The 16,846-nt window shown below is 43.2% G+C and overlaps 1 protein-coding gene across 5 annotated transcripts in view; it reads left to right on the top strand.

The window, feature by feature from the left end:
- ANK1 (ankyrin 1) overlaps positions 1–16,846 on the top strand; it is an 869,955-nt gene that overhangs the window by 459,411 nt on the left and 393,698 nt on the right. For all 5 annotated transcript variants that reach the window (XM_069214086.1, XM_069214083.1, XM_069214082.1 and 2 more), the window contains one exon: positions 2,291–2,422. In XM_069214086.1, coding sequence (XP_069070187.1) covers positions 2,291–2,422 — 132 coding nt within the window. The remainder of the gene's footprint in view (positions 1–2,290; positions 2,423–16,846) is intronic.

The following is a 16,846-nucleotide window of genomic DNA, read 5'->3' as shown; positions in this document are numbered from 1 at the left end:
GAGATTGAAACAGATTTCCAAGTTTAGGTATTTAAGACTGCTGTTCTCATAAAATTTAAAATTGAATGGCTATCTGACTTCTAAAAAATTGAGACCCTCGCCTCATCCAATGCTATATTTAGATTTGATGTCCGGCATGCTGGGTTGCCACAGGTGAACGAATCATGAAAGGTTTTAAAGGAACATCAAGCTCTTTATGGTGTTGAGAGTTAGCTTTGGATCTCTCTTGATTGGGATAATTTAGTAGGAGGTGAACCTTCAGAAGCTATTAAAGCTTCTTTCATGGTTTGTGTTTGAAGCCATAAGGCTAAAAATGTGGGTAACTTAGTGGAAGTTGTTGATAGAAGCTTGTTTTTTAGTGTTTGCTTATTCTCTACAGGTATCTCTATCTCAAAAGATCTCAGAATTGCTTTAAAGCTCTGCTAGAGGGAGAGTACCAGTTTGCATCATAATTCTTACAAATGTTTCTTCACACCACTTTTCGGGGAATTTATCTATCCATCTATTGAAAAGGAAATTGTCACTTGACCTTTGCATTGCCATCTATTCTGGATGCTTGCAATTTGGCAGACAGATCCTCTCTTTCCCTAACAAAGGTATGGTTAGGCTTACCTATCTCTTTTCTTTACTTTTTTTCTTTATTGTACTATCTGATACTAGACTTCAAAATTAGGTTCTAAGGGTATGTATGGGCATTGCCAACCCTGTCTTCACACGTTTGTGAAAATAATGACTTGTGGGCGCAATATAAAGGTAGATTTATGTCCTATCTTATTGGATTGTTGTTTTTGTTTTTACAATAGTGAAGAAGATATGCACCCATTGTTTGTAAAATGTCATATTGTTACAGTTTCTGTGCAAAGCATCCATAGGCAAGATGGCATCCTTTGGTACTGCAGTTGCCTTGGCTAAGTATCTTTGTGTGATAAGAAAGCGGTTTATAAATTATTGCTGTCATTATTTATTTCACTGTAATATTTTAAAAGCCAATTGCTTAAATAAATTTCATTTGTGAATTGGACCTAAAATAAATATCATCCCAGATATGCCATGTCCTATCACACCAATTGTAGTCAACACCACAGAGTGGATGATCAGCTCTTTGTGCCTTCTGTGGTGCCAAGAATGGCAAGGCAGTGAGCAAATTCACAACTCAACATTGGGACATCTCCTATATAAAGATCTATTTCGCCTTGGCAAAGAAGACTCTCTGAAGAGCATATCCACCCACTCAACTACAGCTTTGGCTGCTTTAGCAGTTCTTTCTAGAGGCACTCAAGTGGCTGACATCTACCAGGCAGCCACTTAGTCATTCCTGCATGCTTTTGGCAAACATTACTGCTTCCCTGCTCAGGCACGCAGCGATAGGTACTTTGCCAAATCAGTGTTGCACAATGTTCTTGGTTAACCCACATCTCAATCCTACCTCCAAAGTAGGTATATGCTTTGGGACTCACTTATAAGGAGGAGAATGTGCAGGAAAATGTAGCCATCAGAATAAAAAGTTACGAGCCTTTAGTAATGATATTCCTAGTAGATAAACAGTCTTCCTGAGGATTCCCCACTGCCCTCTGTGCTCTCCTAAATGAATTAGCACCCTGAAAAATACTGTCTGCAGTGCATGTCTGTAATCACTGTCTGCTGTCTGAAGTATGTATCTCATTGTCCATGTTTTGCTTTGTTCTCGTCCCTGATAAATTTTAGTTGCTTTGGCCTGCTGGGATTGCGCAGGAAAAAACGTTGGGTGTGTTAATTATCCAACCTTGTAATTCCAATCGCTTTGCAAACTCTTCTTTGCACAGGAATCATACTTTGACCCTAACCTTGTAATGATGGTCTACCAGCACCTGCTTTCTGCAGTGTCTGTCTGCAACTAGAACCTATTGTCTACAGTGGAGGTCTACATTCAGCACAATTATTGAGCGTATATCTACAATCATCATGTGCTGTCAACAGTGTCTGTCTGTCTACATCTGCTGTCTGCATTGTGTCTGTACTCATCACCTCCTTTCTGCGATGTATGTTTATAATCATCACCTGCTTGCTGCTCTCCAAGTCTATAATTGTCACTTTGGTGTGTAACCTGCTTAAAATGTTCACCTTTTGTCTACATTGTATCGCTGATATTACCATCGTCTGCAATGTAGTTACCACCTACAATACTCAAATTTATGTAGGGCTCGGTTACTGCTGGTACCTCATTCCAACATGTTGTATTCTGACTGTTCGTATGCACTAAATAATTATTTTGTGCCTACACCAATGTTTTTCTGTCTTACCTTTTATGCAGAGCTAGCCCGGGAACTGCAGTTTGGGGTGGATGAGATAAACAGGATCCGGGTGGAGAATCCAAACTCCCTGCTGGAGCAGAGCGTAGCCCTCCTGAACTTGTGGGTGATCCGAGAAGACAAGAATGCAAACAGTATGTAAAGGGTCCGAGAGTGGCTAATAGCGAGATAAGAGTAACAAGCATGTACTTGAAGGGAAGTGCATAGAATCACCACTGCTGCAAATGTTTACTGTGTACAGACTCTGAAAACATCTGTAAAGGCTAGTTATTACATTGCACAGAAATGTTAGGTTTTGATGTTGTGTACTGCTTGCCAGCACTGTTTCCAGGCACAGTTATAGATAAGAAGATAGTGCAAGCTGAATGCCAGGGTGCACGTTTCTTCCTAAGGTGGTGTCATCTAGTTTCCCGCTGTGTGAAGAAAAAAATTAGTTACTGACCTGTAACTGTAGTTCTCCAGTATTGGCATCTTTTTTTATAGATTCACACGCTTGAATATTACCCATCATTGAAGTTGGAGTCCCAAGGTAACCTCGTAAAGCAATACATGTTAGTATCATAGGCTATAATGGCAATGGACGGTCTGTTTAATAGCTACTTCCTTTTTCAAAAAAGGACTAAGCTTGATCTCTGACCAATCAGACGCCAGCAGTCTCTAGAGCACTCCCAACAAAGACTGTTTCCCTCAGATTTTCAAGCACTAGTGTGCCCTTAACTTGTAGCATGAGTGAGGGGAGCCTCTAAGGGGAAGAAGGTGGGTCACATGTCAATCTATGAAAGATACCAATGCTGGCAAACTACAGTTACAGGTAAGTAACTAATTTTCTTCTCCAGTATTGGATCTGTCATAGATTCACATGCTTGAATCAGAATAATAAGTAATACAGTAAAATAAAATATACAGTAGTTCTTGAGTAATAGAATTAGCGGATGGTGGGAGAAGAAGAAAGTGTCTCAACTTAATGAAAGAGATGACGCAACACTGCCTGTCCCACAGCCATATCGGCCTTATAACACTCGTCAAGGCAATAATGTCTTGTAAATGTGTGTCTGCTGGACTAAGTTGCCGCCCTGCAGATGTGTTGAATTGGCAATCCTGCAAAGAAGGCGCACATGTGGCCATGGCCATGGCTCTCGTAAAGTGGGCTGTCATTCTGCCTTGTAACTTTTTACCAGCCTGTGCATGACAATACTTTATAGTGGCAGCAATCCATCTTGCAATAGTTTGCTGAGAGACCTTTCCTGATACCTCCATATGCTAGGAACAACTGGTCTGATCTCCTTATGTGATGAGTCCTGTGTAAATAGAATTTGAGATACCTTTTGACATCTGGTGAGTAGAGGGACTTTTCTGCTGGTGTCTATGGATTTGGAAAAAACTTTCTGAGAAACAACTGGTCCATTTACATGGAAATCCGATGCAACTTTCAGAATTAATTTAGGATTTGTCCTGAGGATAACACCGTCTGCCGTGAACTGCAGGAAAGGTTGTTTGATGGTGAAAGCCTGTATATCGCTCACCCTCTTCACAGATGTAAGAGGCAAAAGTATTGCCGTTTTCCAGGTTGTTCCTATCTGTGTATCGGTTTGAATGGTGGCTTCATTAGCTGCCCTAGGACTACGTTCAGATACCACAGTGGCGGGGTTTTCTTAACTGGTGGAAAGGCCCTGAAGAGTCCCTTGATTAATTGTTTAATTATTCGAGAAGAGCTCAAAGATGGCGCGTTATTAGTACGTCTAAAGCGCTCAATTGCAGCCAGGTGTACTTTTATCGAAGAATGAGATCGTTTTGATTTTGCTAGGTGGAGTAAGTACAAAATAATCTGTTCTGGCGGTGCTTTGAGTGGGTGGATGCTCGAGGACTTGCACCAAAGACAGAAGTGCTTCCACTTGAGCTTATAGGTTTCGTTTGTTGCCTCGGCTCTTGGCTTTGACAGTATTTCTCTGCAGTCTGCTGGAATGACTAGAGATGCAAACTCATCGTATTCAGGATCCAGGCTGATATGAGTAGCGATGCTGGGTCTGGATGCAGTATCTGGCCCTTGTTCACTGTCAACAGGCTCGCTGTTACCTTAAGTTGCAAGTGAGGCTCCTCTGAGAGGAGAAAGAGTTTGATGAACCAGTACTGCCTAGGCCACCTACAGGGTATCAGAAAGAGTCTGCAAGGTTCTCTTTAATTTTGTTTATTACCTTTGGGAGCAATGGAATAGGTGGAAAGGCCTAGGCATGATCCCTCTTGGGGATGCCAGCTTGTAAAGTAAGGGCATTTCTTGTTCCCTCTCATTGCAAAAAGGTCAAGCTTTGGCCTTCCCCAGCGCTCAAACAATCAATCAGTATTTGTAAAGCGCAGCTACTCACCCGTGAGGGTCTCAAGGCGCTGGGAGAGGGGCTTCATCCGAAGAGTCACATCTTGAGGTTCTTCTGGAGCTGCTCTTTTATCCTGTGTTGATTTAATTCCCATTTGTGGTATGGAATGGTGGTCCTGCTTAGTGAATCGGCAAGGGGATTGTATACTCCTGCTACATGTTCCTCTTTTATGAATATGCAATGTTGAAGTGCCCAGTTCCAGATGTTCTGAGCTTGAGCAGAGAGTGTAGGAGAACGCGTTACTCCTTGTTTGTTCAGATAGAACTTGCTGCTTGCATTGTCTGTTTGAATGAGGACCTACGAGCCTGCTATGTTGGGAAGAAATACCTTTAATGCTAGGGCAATAGCCCTGAGTTCCAGCTGGTTGATATGGAGTGTTCTCTCCTCCGCAGACCATTTTCCACTTATCCTCAAGTCCTGAAGGTGTGCTCGCCAACCTTATAGCGATGCATCTTTTGTTATTACGAAATCTGGTAGTGTTTGTAAGGATCCGACCCCTGTCGTTAGGTTGATGGGTTGTGCCCACCATAATATTTCCGATTTCATTGTTGAGGTGATGTAAATAGGGTCGTGGAACAAGCCCTGTGTCTGGATCCACTGCTCGTTGAGTTGTTGCTGAAGGGGCCTCATGCGTAAGCGACAGTTTGGGACTAAGGGAATGCATGAGGAAATCATTCCCATGAACGACTTGCATATCCGGACAGAAACTGACTTTCTTTTGGAAAGTTTGATTGCAAGTTGGTGAATCTTTGCGTGTTTGCTCTTGGAGGGAAAGACCTTGATCTTCACTGTGTCCAGAATCGCTCCCAAGGAGGTTAACCTTGCCGTTGGTTTCCACTGCAACTTTTAGTAATTTGTTGTGAGGCCTTGTCTGCTGAATAATGAAAGGCAGGTGGCTGTTGCATCCACTGTTTTGAAGTAGGGGCTTTTATCAGCCAATCATCCATGTACGGGAATACTTGGATTCCCTGTTGCCGGAGATAAGCAGCCACTAGGGCCAACATCTTTGTGAAAATTCTGGGGGCAGATTTTAGTCCGAATGGTAACACCATGAACTGAAAGTGTATTCCTGCTACCTAGAAACATAGGAATCCGCGATGAGCTGGGTGCATTGGTACATGGAAATACCCATCTTGAAGATCTAATGATGCCATGTAATCTTTGCGGTTCAGGAGTTGTAATATGTCCTGAAGCGTAACCATACAAAAAGTTTGCTTCATTAGAAAACTGTTTAACTTCTGAAGGTCGAGTATTGAACGCCATTCTCCCGAGGGTTTCTTGACAAGAAAGAAGCGCAAGTAGAATCCTACTCCTCTCTGATGTTTTGGAACGGTCTCTATCGCTCCTTTCTTTATCATGCTGGATAGTTCTTTTAAAAGTTGCTTCAATCGAGGCGGTGGTGGGCCTGAAGGTGGGGTGTTTTGGGGTTTCTGGAGAAATTCTAGTGCGTGTCCTCTCAAAATGACATCCAGCATCCATTTGTCAGAAGTTATACTGGACCACTGTTGGAAATGATGTATATTTGTCCTTTGATTTGGAACTGTGAGTAAGCAGGTGGTATACACTGGAGGTCATCATTTTCTACTGTCTCTGCCCCTTGCAGACAGCCTCTGGGAGGCTGTTTACATGCCGCAGCTGGAGGTTGTCTATACTGCTGCTGTTGTCCGTATTGTTGAGGGTACTGCGGAGACTGGAACTGCCTGTATTGTTGGGAGCCTGCTCGAAATGAGTAATTTACCCCTTCCTTTAGCTCTTTAAAAGGTTTGTTTACGGAACTGAAAGGTGCCTAAGGATCTGGCCATGTCAGTACCTGCTTTTATTGACTGTAGAGCATTATCTCATGTTTGCCAAACAATCACTCTCCAGCAAATGGCATATCCAGGATTGTTGTCTGGACTTCCAGGCAGACGGATGTGGATTTTAACCATCCCTGCCTACGCAACACTGCAGATCCTGCTAATTGTCTAAAACCTGTAGTGGAGATGTCAATGGCGCAGTGGATCATCTCTGCTGAGACTCACTCCCCCTTCTGTAAGATCTTACGTACTTCCGCCTTAACATCGTCAGGCAGTGAGTCGATGTACAGTACTATATCCAACCACATTTGGCGGTCATAGCGGGCTAGAATGCCCAGAGAATTTGCCGCCTTAACTGTAGTGGTTACCATCGTGGAAAATCTCTTTCCGATACTATCCAATCTACGCCCATCTTTATCTGGAGGATATGAAATTGGTACGGAAGGTTTTTTTGAGCGTCGCTGTGCAGCTTGCGATACTACTGAATCTGGTTTTGGGTGACTCATAAGGCAAGATGGCGAATTGTCTGGGGCCTTATATTTTTTCTCTAGGCGTGAAATGAGCAGTAGCTGGGTATTTCATGGCTTTTAGACACTTCTATCAGATAGAGTCCACTATGGGTACGGCCCTTACAGATTTCCTTGCCTGTTCTTTAAAGTCATAAAGAATACAATCGTTTCTTTAGTCAACAATGGTAGTTCAAATCTTTTAGCTGCACTGTCCATTAAACTGTGGAACCCACCAATATCTCTGGGTGGAAAATCCACTGGTGCTGCCTGTGGTAGTGAGTGAGTGGGAACAAGGTAGTCATCCCACTGGTATTAATCAAATATTTTTTCTCTGATTTCACCGTCTTCTCTGTCATCATCTGATGAGGGCACATCTTCCACTATGGGCTGCTTCAAATTAGAAGCAACGTTTTGTGCCGAGGTAATCAGCGTGGAAACCAAAGGAGTGGACCTTGGCAACAGAACAGGTGTTTGAAAAAGTTGCACCAGCGATGGAACTTGCGTTATAGGTGTTGAAGGAAGTGAGGACGGCAACCTACGTTAATACTGAAGCATACGCTGAAGATTTCTTATTAGAGATGCTGGCATCGGAAAAGCTTGCTGTTGGTGAAATTCTGTACTCTCCCGTTGTTGTTCCGCTGAACCGTAATACTCCTGGTACTGTTCATTGTCGTCGATATCAAAGTCTTGGCATTTCATTTTTTGTTGCAATGGGCTACTAGCTGGGCCAAAAGGTCCGTCATTATCGGAGTCGCCATCCTCCTCAGGGAGGTGAATAGGCTGGTAAGGCAGGACTTTACTTGGTGATGTATGGATAGGCAGAATTACAGGATCTGATGATCTGCTTTTTAGTGGAATGAGGGATAGCGGTGGAAATGATCTCTCATATTGTGAAATGGTGGAATGATGCAGTGTCGTTGAGGATTTCGCTAGCAAGTCCTCTTCCACGGATGGTAAAGCTATTGTTGACGATGGCGTTGTCGTACTACCTGGTTTGGAATGGTCGTTGACGGGCCCGTCAACGTAGTTGTCGTCGACGAGAGAGCCATCGTCGACGGTGTAGTCGTCAACGAAAGTTTCGATGATGAGGTCCTCTTCTCCAGCATTGCCCTTGTCGACGAGCTCTTCGTCAATGATGCTGTCAACAAGGTTAAGGCATATTGTTCTCGAGCCGTCGACGGTGCATGTGCCGACGAGGAACTGAAGCAGGTTGTCGTCAACGTAACATCCGACAAATGGCGCTTGAAAGCCTTCACTGCTGCGATCGTCATCGAGGATAGCGGAGACATTGGCATAATCATCTGGGAACTTGGCGAAGTAAAGGTAGGAGTTACCATCATCGTTATTACCGCTGACGATGCCGTTAACTGTGGTTTATTCGTTGCCATTTTCGTCGACGTTGAATCTGATTTTTTTATTCTCAACGTCGACAGAGCAGATTGTGAGTCATCTTTCAGGATAGTTTCCTTCAGTGAAGAAGTAGTGGGGATAGACTTAAGTAAGAGTTGTTTGGAGGATGAAGGCTGATCTTTGTACTTCCTCTCCTGGCAGACTGTCAGTATGTTTAGATTTTTTACTGACTTTCGCCTTTGGCTCTGAACAATGTTTTTCTTCAATTCTCTGCCTCTTACCTGAAGTTGTGGCCTGTGAGGAACTATCTCTGTCTTCCTCAGGTACAGAATATTCTCTGGTCCTACATTTCTGAAGCCACAATAAAAGTCTACCTTCTCTGTCCTTTAAAGTTTTTTCAGAGAAAGTCTGGCAGATTTTACAGTCTTTTACCTTATGGTCTGGATATAAACAATAAATACATTGTTTGTGAGGATCTTCTGAGTGAAGTCTTTTCTTCCCACAGGTGTCACAAGGCCTGAAAAAGGCTTTTCTTCGAAATATGGGACATATCCAGTCTAGTTGTAATACAAATTTTCAAAAGGAAGAAGATCTTTTCATAGTCCTGTGAGGAAAAAACAGGTAGCTGAGCAGAGCTCAAGGAGACTTCCTTCACACCACTTCCCGTAGAAAACCTGAGGGAAACAGCCTCTGTTGGGAGTGTTCTAGAAGGTGCTGGTGTAGGAAAGTACCATCTTGCCTGGCATGCTACGCCCATTTTTCACTGTATATATGTTGTTTTAGTTGTATGTGTCACTGGGACCCTGTCATCCAGGGCCCCAGTGCTCATAAGTGTGCCTGAATGTGTTACCTGTGTAGTGACTAACTGTCTCACTGAGGCTCTGCTAACCAGAACCTCAGTGGTTATGCTCTCTCATTTCTTTCCAAATTGTCACTAACAGGCTAGTGACCAATTTTACCAATTTACATTGGCTTACTGGAACACCCTTATAATTCCCTAGTATATGGTACTGAGATAACCAGGGTATTGGGGTTCCAGGAGATCCCTATGGGCTGCAGCATTTCTTTTGCCACCCATAGGGAGCTCTGACAATTCTTACACAGGCCTGCCACTGCAGCCTGAGTGAAATACCATCCACGTTATTTCACAGCCATTTTACACTGCACTTAAGTAACTTATAAGTCACCTATATGTCTAACCTTTACCTGGTAAAGGTTGGGTGCAAAGTTACTTAGTGTGAGGGCACCCTGGCACTAGCCAAGGTGCCCCCACATTGTTCAGGGCCAATTCCCCGGACTTTGTGAGTGCGGGGACACCATTACACGCGTGCACTACATATAGGTCACTACCTATATGTAGCTTCACAATGGTAACTCCGAATATGGCCATGTAACATGTCTATGATCATGGAATTGCCCCCTCTATGCCATCCTGGCATAGTTGGCACAATCCCATGATCCCAGTGGTCTGTAGCACAGACCCTGGTACTGCCAAACTGCCTTTCCTGGGGTTTCACTGCAGCTGCTGCTGCTGCCAACCCCTCAGACAGCCTTCTGCCCTCCTGGGGTCCAGCCAGGCCTGGCCCAGGATGGCAGAACAAAGAACTTCCTCTGAGAGAGGGTGTTACACCCTCTCCCTTTGGAAAATGGTGTGAAGGCAGGGGAGGAGTAGCCTCCCCCAGCCTCTGGAAATGCTTTCATGGGCACTTTTGGTGCCCATTTCTGCATAAGCCAGTCTACACCGGTTGAGGGACCCCTTAGCCCTGCTCTGGCGCGAAACTGGACAAAGGAAAGGGGAGTGACCACTCCCCTGACCTGCACCTCCCCTGGGAGGTGTCCAGAGCTCCTCCAGTGTGCTCCAGACCTCTGCCATCTTGGAAACAGAGGTGCTGCTGGCACACTGGACTGCTCTGAGTGGCCAGTGCCACCAGGTGACGTCAGAGACTCCTTCTGATAGGCTCCTTCAGGTGTTGCTGCCTATCCTCTCTCCTAGGTAGCCAAACCCTCTTTTCTGGCTACTTAGGGTCTCTGTCTCTGGGGAAACTTTAGATAACGAATGCAAGAGCTCATCCGAGTTCCTCTGCATCTCTCTCTTCACCTTCTGCCAAGGAATCGACTGCTGACGGCGCTGGAAGCCTGCAAAACTGCAACATAGTAGCAAAGACGACTACTGCAACTCTGTAACGCTGATCCTGCCGCCTTCTCGACTGTTTTCCTGGTGGTGCATGCTGTGGGGGTAGTCTGCCTCCTCTCTGCACTAGAAGCTCCGAAGAAATCTCCTGTGGGTCGACGGAATCTTGCCCCTGCAACCGCAGGCACCAAAAAGCTGCATTACCGGTCCCTTGGGTCTCCTCTCAGCACGACGAGCGAGGTCCCTCGAATCCAGCAACTCTGTCCAAGTGACTCCCACAGTCCAGTGACTCTTCAGTCCAAGTTTGGTGGAGGTAAGTCCTTGCCTCCCCACGCCAGACTGCATTGCTGGGAACCGCGACTTTTGCAGCTACTCCGGCCTCCGTGCACTTCCGGCGGAAATCCTTTGTGCACAGTCCAGCCTAGGTCCATGGCACTCTAACCTGTATTGCACGACCTCCTAAGTTGTTCTCCGGCGACGTGGGACTTCTTTGTGCGACTTCGGGTGAGCACCGTTTCACGCATCCTCGTAGTGCCTGTTTCTGGCACTTCTCCGGGTGCTACCTGCTGCTGAGAGGGCTCCTTGTCTTGCTCGACGTCCCCTCTCTCTCCTGACGCAATATGCGACATCCTGGTCCCTCCTGGGCCAAAGCAGCATCCAAAAACGCTTACCGCATGATCTGCAGCTAGCAAGGCTTGTTGGCGGTCTTTCGGCGGGAAAACACTTCTGCACGACTCTCCACGGCGTGAGGGATCCGTCCTCCAAAGGGGAAGTCTTTAGCCCTTGTCGTTCCTGCAGAAACCTAAGCTTCTACAGTCCAGTAGCAGCTTCTTTGCACCCGCTGCTGGCATTTCCTGGGCATCTGCCCATCTCCGACTTGCTTGTGACTTTTGGACTTGGTCCCCTTGTTCCACAGGTACCCTCGACTGGAAATCCATTGTTGTTGCATTGCTGGTTTGTGTCTTTCCTGCAGTATTCCCCTATCACAACTTCTTTGTCCTTTGGGGAACTTTAGTGCACTTTGCACTCACTTTTCAGGGTCTTGGGGTGGGCTATTTTTCTAACCCTCACTATTTTCTAATAGTCCCAGCGACCCTCTACAAGGTCACATAGGTTTGGGGTCCATTCGTGGTTCGCATTCCACTTTTGGAGTATATGGTTTGTGTTGCCCCTATCCCTATGTGTCCCCATTGCATCCTATTGTAACTATACATTGTTTGCACTGTTTTCTAAGACTATACTGCATATTTTTGGTATTGTGTATATATATCTTGTGTATATTTCCTATCCTCTCACTGAGGGTACACTCTGAGATACTTTGGCATATTGTCATAAAAATAAAGTACCTTTATTTTTAGTATAACTGTGTATTGTGTTTTCTTATGATATTGTGCATATGACACTAAGTGGTACTGTAGGAGCTTCACTCGTCTCCTAGTTCAGCCTAAGCTGCTCTGCTAAGCTACCATTATCTATCAGCCTATGCTGCTAGACACCCTATACACTAATAAGGGATAACTGGGCCTGGTGCAAGGTGCAAGTACCCCTAGGTACTCACTACAAGCCAGTCCAGCCTCCTACACCTAAGTACTTTGGTGTCCCAAAGGGAGAAATCCTTTCGAGTGAACAACATTTCAGGGTTGCGCATCAAAAAAGTTAGGCAAATTGAATACGATTTCACTAAAGGAATCACTAAGACTAGGAATTTATGAAAATACATATATGTTTGTGTTGGTATGTGTGTATGTGTGTATATATAAATATATGCACACATAAAAAAGCAATGGTTCGGGATGAGTTGTAGTAATTATAGTTAGGAAAATTTATTTATTCTTTCCATAAACCCCATAATTAAGCTACACAGACATTATAAATTCTAACGTTATAGTTATAACTTAAATTTAGAGTTTACACACCAGTGGATTGTCGTAGAATGGAGTTGCTTATAGTGAAATAGCCTAAAGTGGTGTGGTGGAGAGTGGAATTGTGTATAGTGGAGTCACGTACAGTGGGGTTGCATACACTGTGAAATAGCATAGGGTGAAGTGGTGCATAGTATAGTGCCATAGAGTGTAGTGGGATATGGATGTAGTTCAATTTTTGGAGGACTGTGGATTATGGTGTGCACAGTAATGCAAGGCAGCTAATTGCACTGCATTTGGTTTCTGTAGATGTAACAATTAAAGCATGGCGACGCATAGTGACTTTGTGTTGTTAGGTAAATGTTATGCAAGTACTGTATTTCCCTAGTGACACTATGTGCAATGCAAGAGCAAATCAATAGAATTCCAAATTTGTCACCTAGTGATATATTGTGCAGTGGTATACTGCAGTAAGTTAGAGGTATACCGTCGTACACGGCGATGACAACTCAGTGTCTAATTGGCTAATGTCTGCCTTTACAAATCTAAAGGCAACTATAATATTTATAGTACACTTTTGGTATGTTGTGCCTTAAAGCATTAAATATAGGTAAGTGTAGGTTTTATTGTTGTTACCAAACGCTCACCATTTTTTTAAATTGAAAATAGGTATGTCTTAAAAAAAGAAAAATTCTATATACTTATTTAAGCAGTTGACACAGTCCCACGGTAGTACCTACCACGTACCATGGTTTTTTTTGTTATAAAAAAAGGTGCATTTTTATTTTTGTAAGTTACACATTAATTTGTAGGTATTACTGCAGTAATGTGTAGGTTTTTTTTGGGACATAAATATGCAAACAATTGTCATGACACCGTATTGCACTATATTTGTGAAGAGTAGTGTATTACGGTGTTTGTTCACTGTTTTTATTTTGTTTTATTATTTAAGGTGCCACAGTACTCCCTAGGCAGTAACTAGGTAGTCCCTCAGTACTCTGTAATATTTATTTAACATATATAGAAACTTAGAATTATATTTCTCTATCTATGACTACTTAAATTAAGTGGTAAAAGGTAGGGAAAACATATGAAACTTAACACTGACCTATATTTAAGGCCCTAAGCTAGAACACCAGCAAAGTGGCCTTAAAACAACATGGCTGTCTGCAGTTTTTATAAAGAAAGTCATTGTGCAGTCAGAAAATTACTTGTTATCCCTATGTTTGGCGGTACAACTTCAAAACTACATCGCCAACAGATATCACTAAATTAATGCTGATAATACTTATCCTTTTTTAATGCCACCACAAAAAGGATCATCTGCACACCATATACTTCAATCCTGCCAAATGTCATTCAAATCCAACTGATTTTGCGCTAACATCCAATACAAAGTCTATGTAAAATGCACTGAGGTCCACATCTGTTTTGCCCCCCTCCCTTTTTTCACTTTGCACGCCCTTGACCAAACAACGCAAAACGTTCCATCCTCCACCAATGTAACGAGTGCAATAGGTCTGCAAAGTTTTGCCGGGATTCGTCAAATGGTTGCAGAGTTATTAAAGGACGAATGCATGTTTATGGGAAACCCTGAAATATGGCAACATTTCAGTATCCTGTGAGCTACACGTTTGATCAACCTAATTACTAGCGCCAATCTAGTCTATAATCTGGGCCGGGATTATGTGGCAAAATCATCTAATTTATGAAACTATACGCCAAAAAGACTAATTATGTGGCATATCATCTGTCAGTATTATTATTTTCATACATTGAGCCAGAAGAGTCTTTTTTTTTTAATGATAGCTGCAAATTATGCATAATCCAAAGCACGTTATGTGTCAAATGTCAGAAATCAATAATAATGTTGTAAAAACTGCAGCCACAGAATTGCATGAATTTACCAGTCCTAACCACTATCCCTTGCTTTATCAACAATTTATTTATTAAAGGCAGACTAAAATATTTTAATTCCAATCAATACCCTAGTCATTTTTCCTGCTAACTAAACGAAATAAACATATGATATAAAAAATACATAATGGTAACACATGCTATGTATATTTCAATCTTGAGGTTCTGTTGACATTTGTGATGTGACCAGAAGCCCTCAAACACACATATATATACTAGAAGAAGGCCGAAATGTGTCTGCTGTGTATAATTTGCAGAAGTTGTCATTTTACTTATTAATAAAGGGATCAAACAGTGCTGCCTGCTTTCCAGTACCAGTATACTTCTGGGATTCAGAAGCTATTTGAGAAAAATGAAAAAACAAACATATACATATATATTTGTTACTTACCTCATACTGAGGTTATCCAGTACTGACATCTTTATAGATTCACATCCTGAATCATCGCATAGTCGAGACAGGAATCTTGCAGTATCATAATGAAAACCAGTACAAAGCTAAGCTTAAGCAACTTGAAAAGGTAACTTTGTTAGCCTATCCACATCACTGGCAAAATACCAAACTTCAGCCGATCCAAGTACAGCACAGCCAACACATCTCACCTCAAGGGTCATCATACCACAGATTTCTTACACAGAAATGTTAACAAATATACTGACAGCCCGTATCAGGGAGGACGGTGGGTCATATGTAATTCTGTGAAAGATGCCAATGCTGAAGAGTCACAGTATATGCGTAAGTAACTTGCTTTTCTCCAGTTTTGGATCTTCCATAGATTCGCATGCTTGAATCAGAATAGTAAGGCCTTGAGAAGACATTCAAGCATTACAAACACATGAGCCTGGCATGTCAAGCAATTGTAACAGTTGCTAGAGGGTTCTGGGCAAAATATGTAAATTTGTTAACACAGAAAATCTCACCACTGAGGAAGAGATGGCGAAGGACTGTGTGCCCTACTGCAGCATCATTATACATTGCCTAATCAAGGTGATAATGACGAGTAAACATATGGGTATTCTCCTATGTAGCAGCTCTACTAATCTGCAACAGACGGACATTCACAAATAATGCTATAGAAGTTGCCATGGATCTTCTTAAATTAGTCTTCACAGTACTTTGTAGGGTGCTTACGGCTTTCAAGTGACAGAAGGGTATGGTTGCTGAAATCCATCTTGCTACTGTTTGTTTGGTAGTAGCATATCTTTTTCTGGGAGGACCATATGCTATTGAAAGTTGATCAAATTTTCCAAAGTTCTCAGTCCTGTTCATATGAAAACTGACAACACATATCCAGGGTATGAAGAGATCTTTCTGTTGCATTTTTAAGATCTTTGAAGAAAGTTCTAAGAATTACTGGTTCATTAGGGTGAAATTCCATAGGTTCCTTTGACACGGCGTGTGAGTTTTCAAAAGAATGTTTAATTAGCTGTGCTAAAGCAGTATTAACTACCCAAAAGACTAGAAGTTTTTTGATGGGGGATAAGATCTGAAAAGACTTTCGATGAACTCCTTGATGATCACAAAGAAGATCTGTTGTGTGTGCTTCTGAATCTAGAAATTGCTGCCAGGTGTACCTTGATAGAAGATTAAATATATCAGTGCACATCATAATCAATACGCATTAACTGAAAAACATGTGAATTAGTACATGTGAAGTAGTCATATACTTGCAAATCTGATTGTTCAATCTATATAGAAGACGGGAGTGTACTGCTGTGGTGGTACAAACTAGGGATTGACCCATGCACTGGGCATAGGTAAGGTGAAAAGAACAAGGGGAGGGAAGCGGCAGGTCATGTCCATATATGGAAGAGATGTGTATACGCAATGTGGTCGACGGTGCTGTGATCTTGTGGTGCAACGAGGTACGAGCAACAAGTGAGGTGAAGTGCTGCTGTCCCTGTCACTGTGGCGATAGGCCACAGGGGTGCATGTGTGGGTCACGGGGGTGATCACCGTTTCTCATCCTCTGCAGGAACTATGAGAGGAGGGTAGCCCAGTGGGAGGAAATAGGCCGTTTACGTAGGTTGCAGACTTCCTCATGATGGAGTGCACCCTCCTCAGCAGCCCCCCATTTGCGTACCACAGCACACCAAGACATCACCACTGGGGCTGCTGGGGAGTGCCAGTGCAGTGCGAGTTTGGCAAGGAGGAGGGTCAGGATGCAAAGCAGATTCATACCTTATGCAGCTTCCAGGGTCTGCAGATGTCTGAAGAGCATGCCTCCCAGGTGTGTATATCGGGTAGTTCAGTGACCTCCCATAGCATGTCCTGTACAGCTTTCCAGTAATTATGTAGGGAGGGACAGGACCAGAGCACATGAACAAGAGCTGCATCTTGGGCCTGGCAGCATGGACAGCTTGCCTTTACTTCAGGAAAGTAGCAATTTAATTGAGCTGGTGTGAGGTATGCTCTGTGTAGTATAAAAAAATGGTATATTCTTAAAACAGGAGTTATAGGACTCTTGTTAAAAGAATTCCAATTCATGTGTCCATTCCTTATCGTGAAGTACTTTTCCATAATCCTCTTCCCACTTCTGTCGAACCGCTTCGTGAGGAATCTCCATCAGGTCACAAATTGCCTTGTATAACCAGGAGTTAGGGTGAAGGCCATCGCCCATAGT

This window comes from Pleurodeles waltl, chromosome 11, assembly GCF_031143425.1.
Source record: "Pleurodeles waltl isolate 20211129_DDA chromosome 11, aPleWal1.hap1.20221129, whole genome shotgun sequence".
Taxonomy (NCBI): Eukaryota; Metazoa; Chordata; class Amphibia; order Caudata; family Salamandridae; genus Pleurodeles; species Pleurodeles waltl.
Note: the sequence above shows the minus strand (reverse complement) of the source record. Positions and strands in the feature narration are given on the sequence as shown.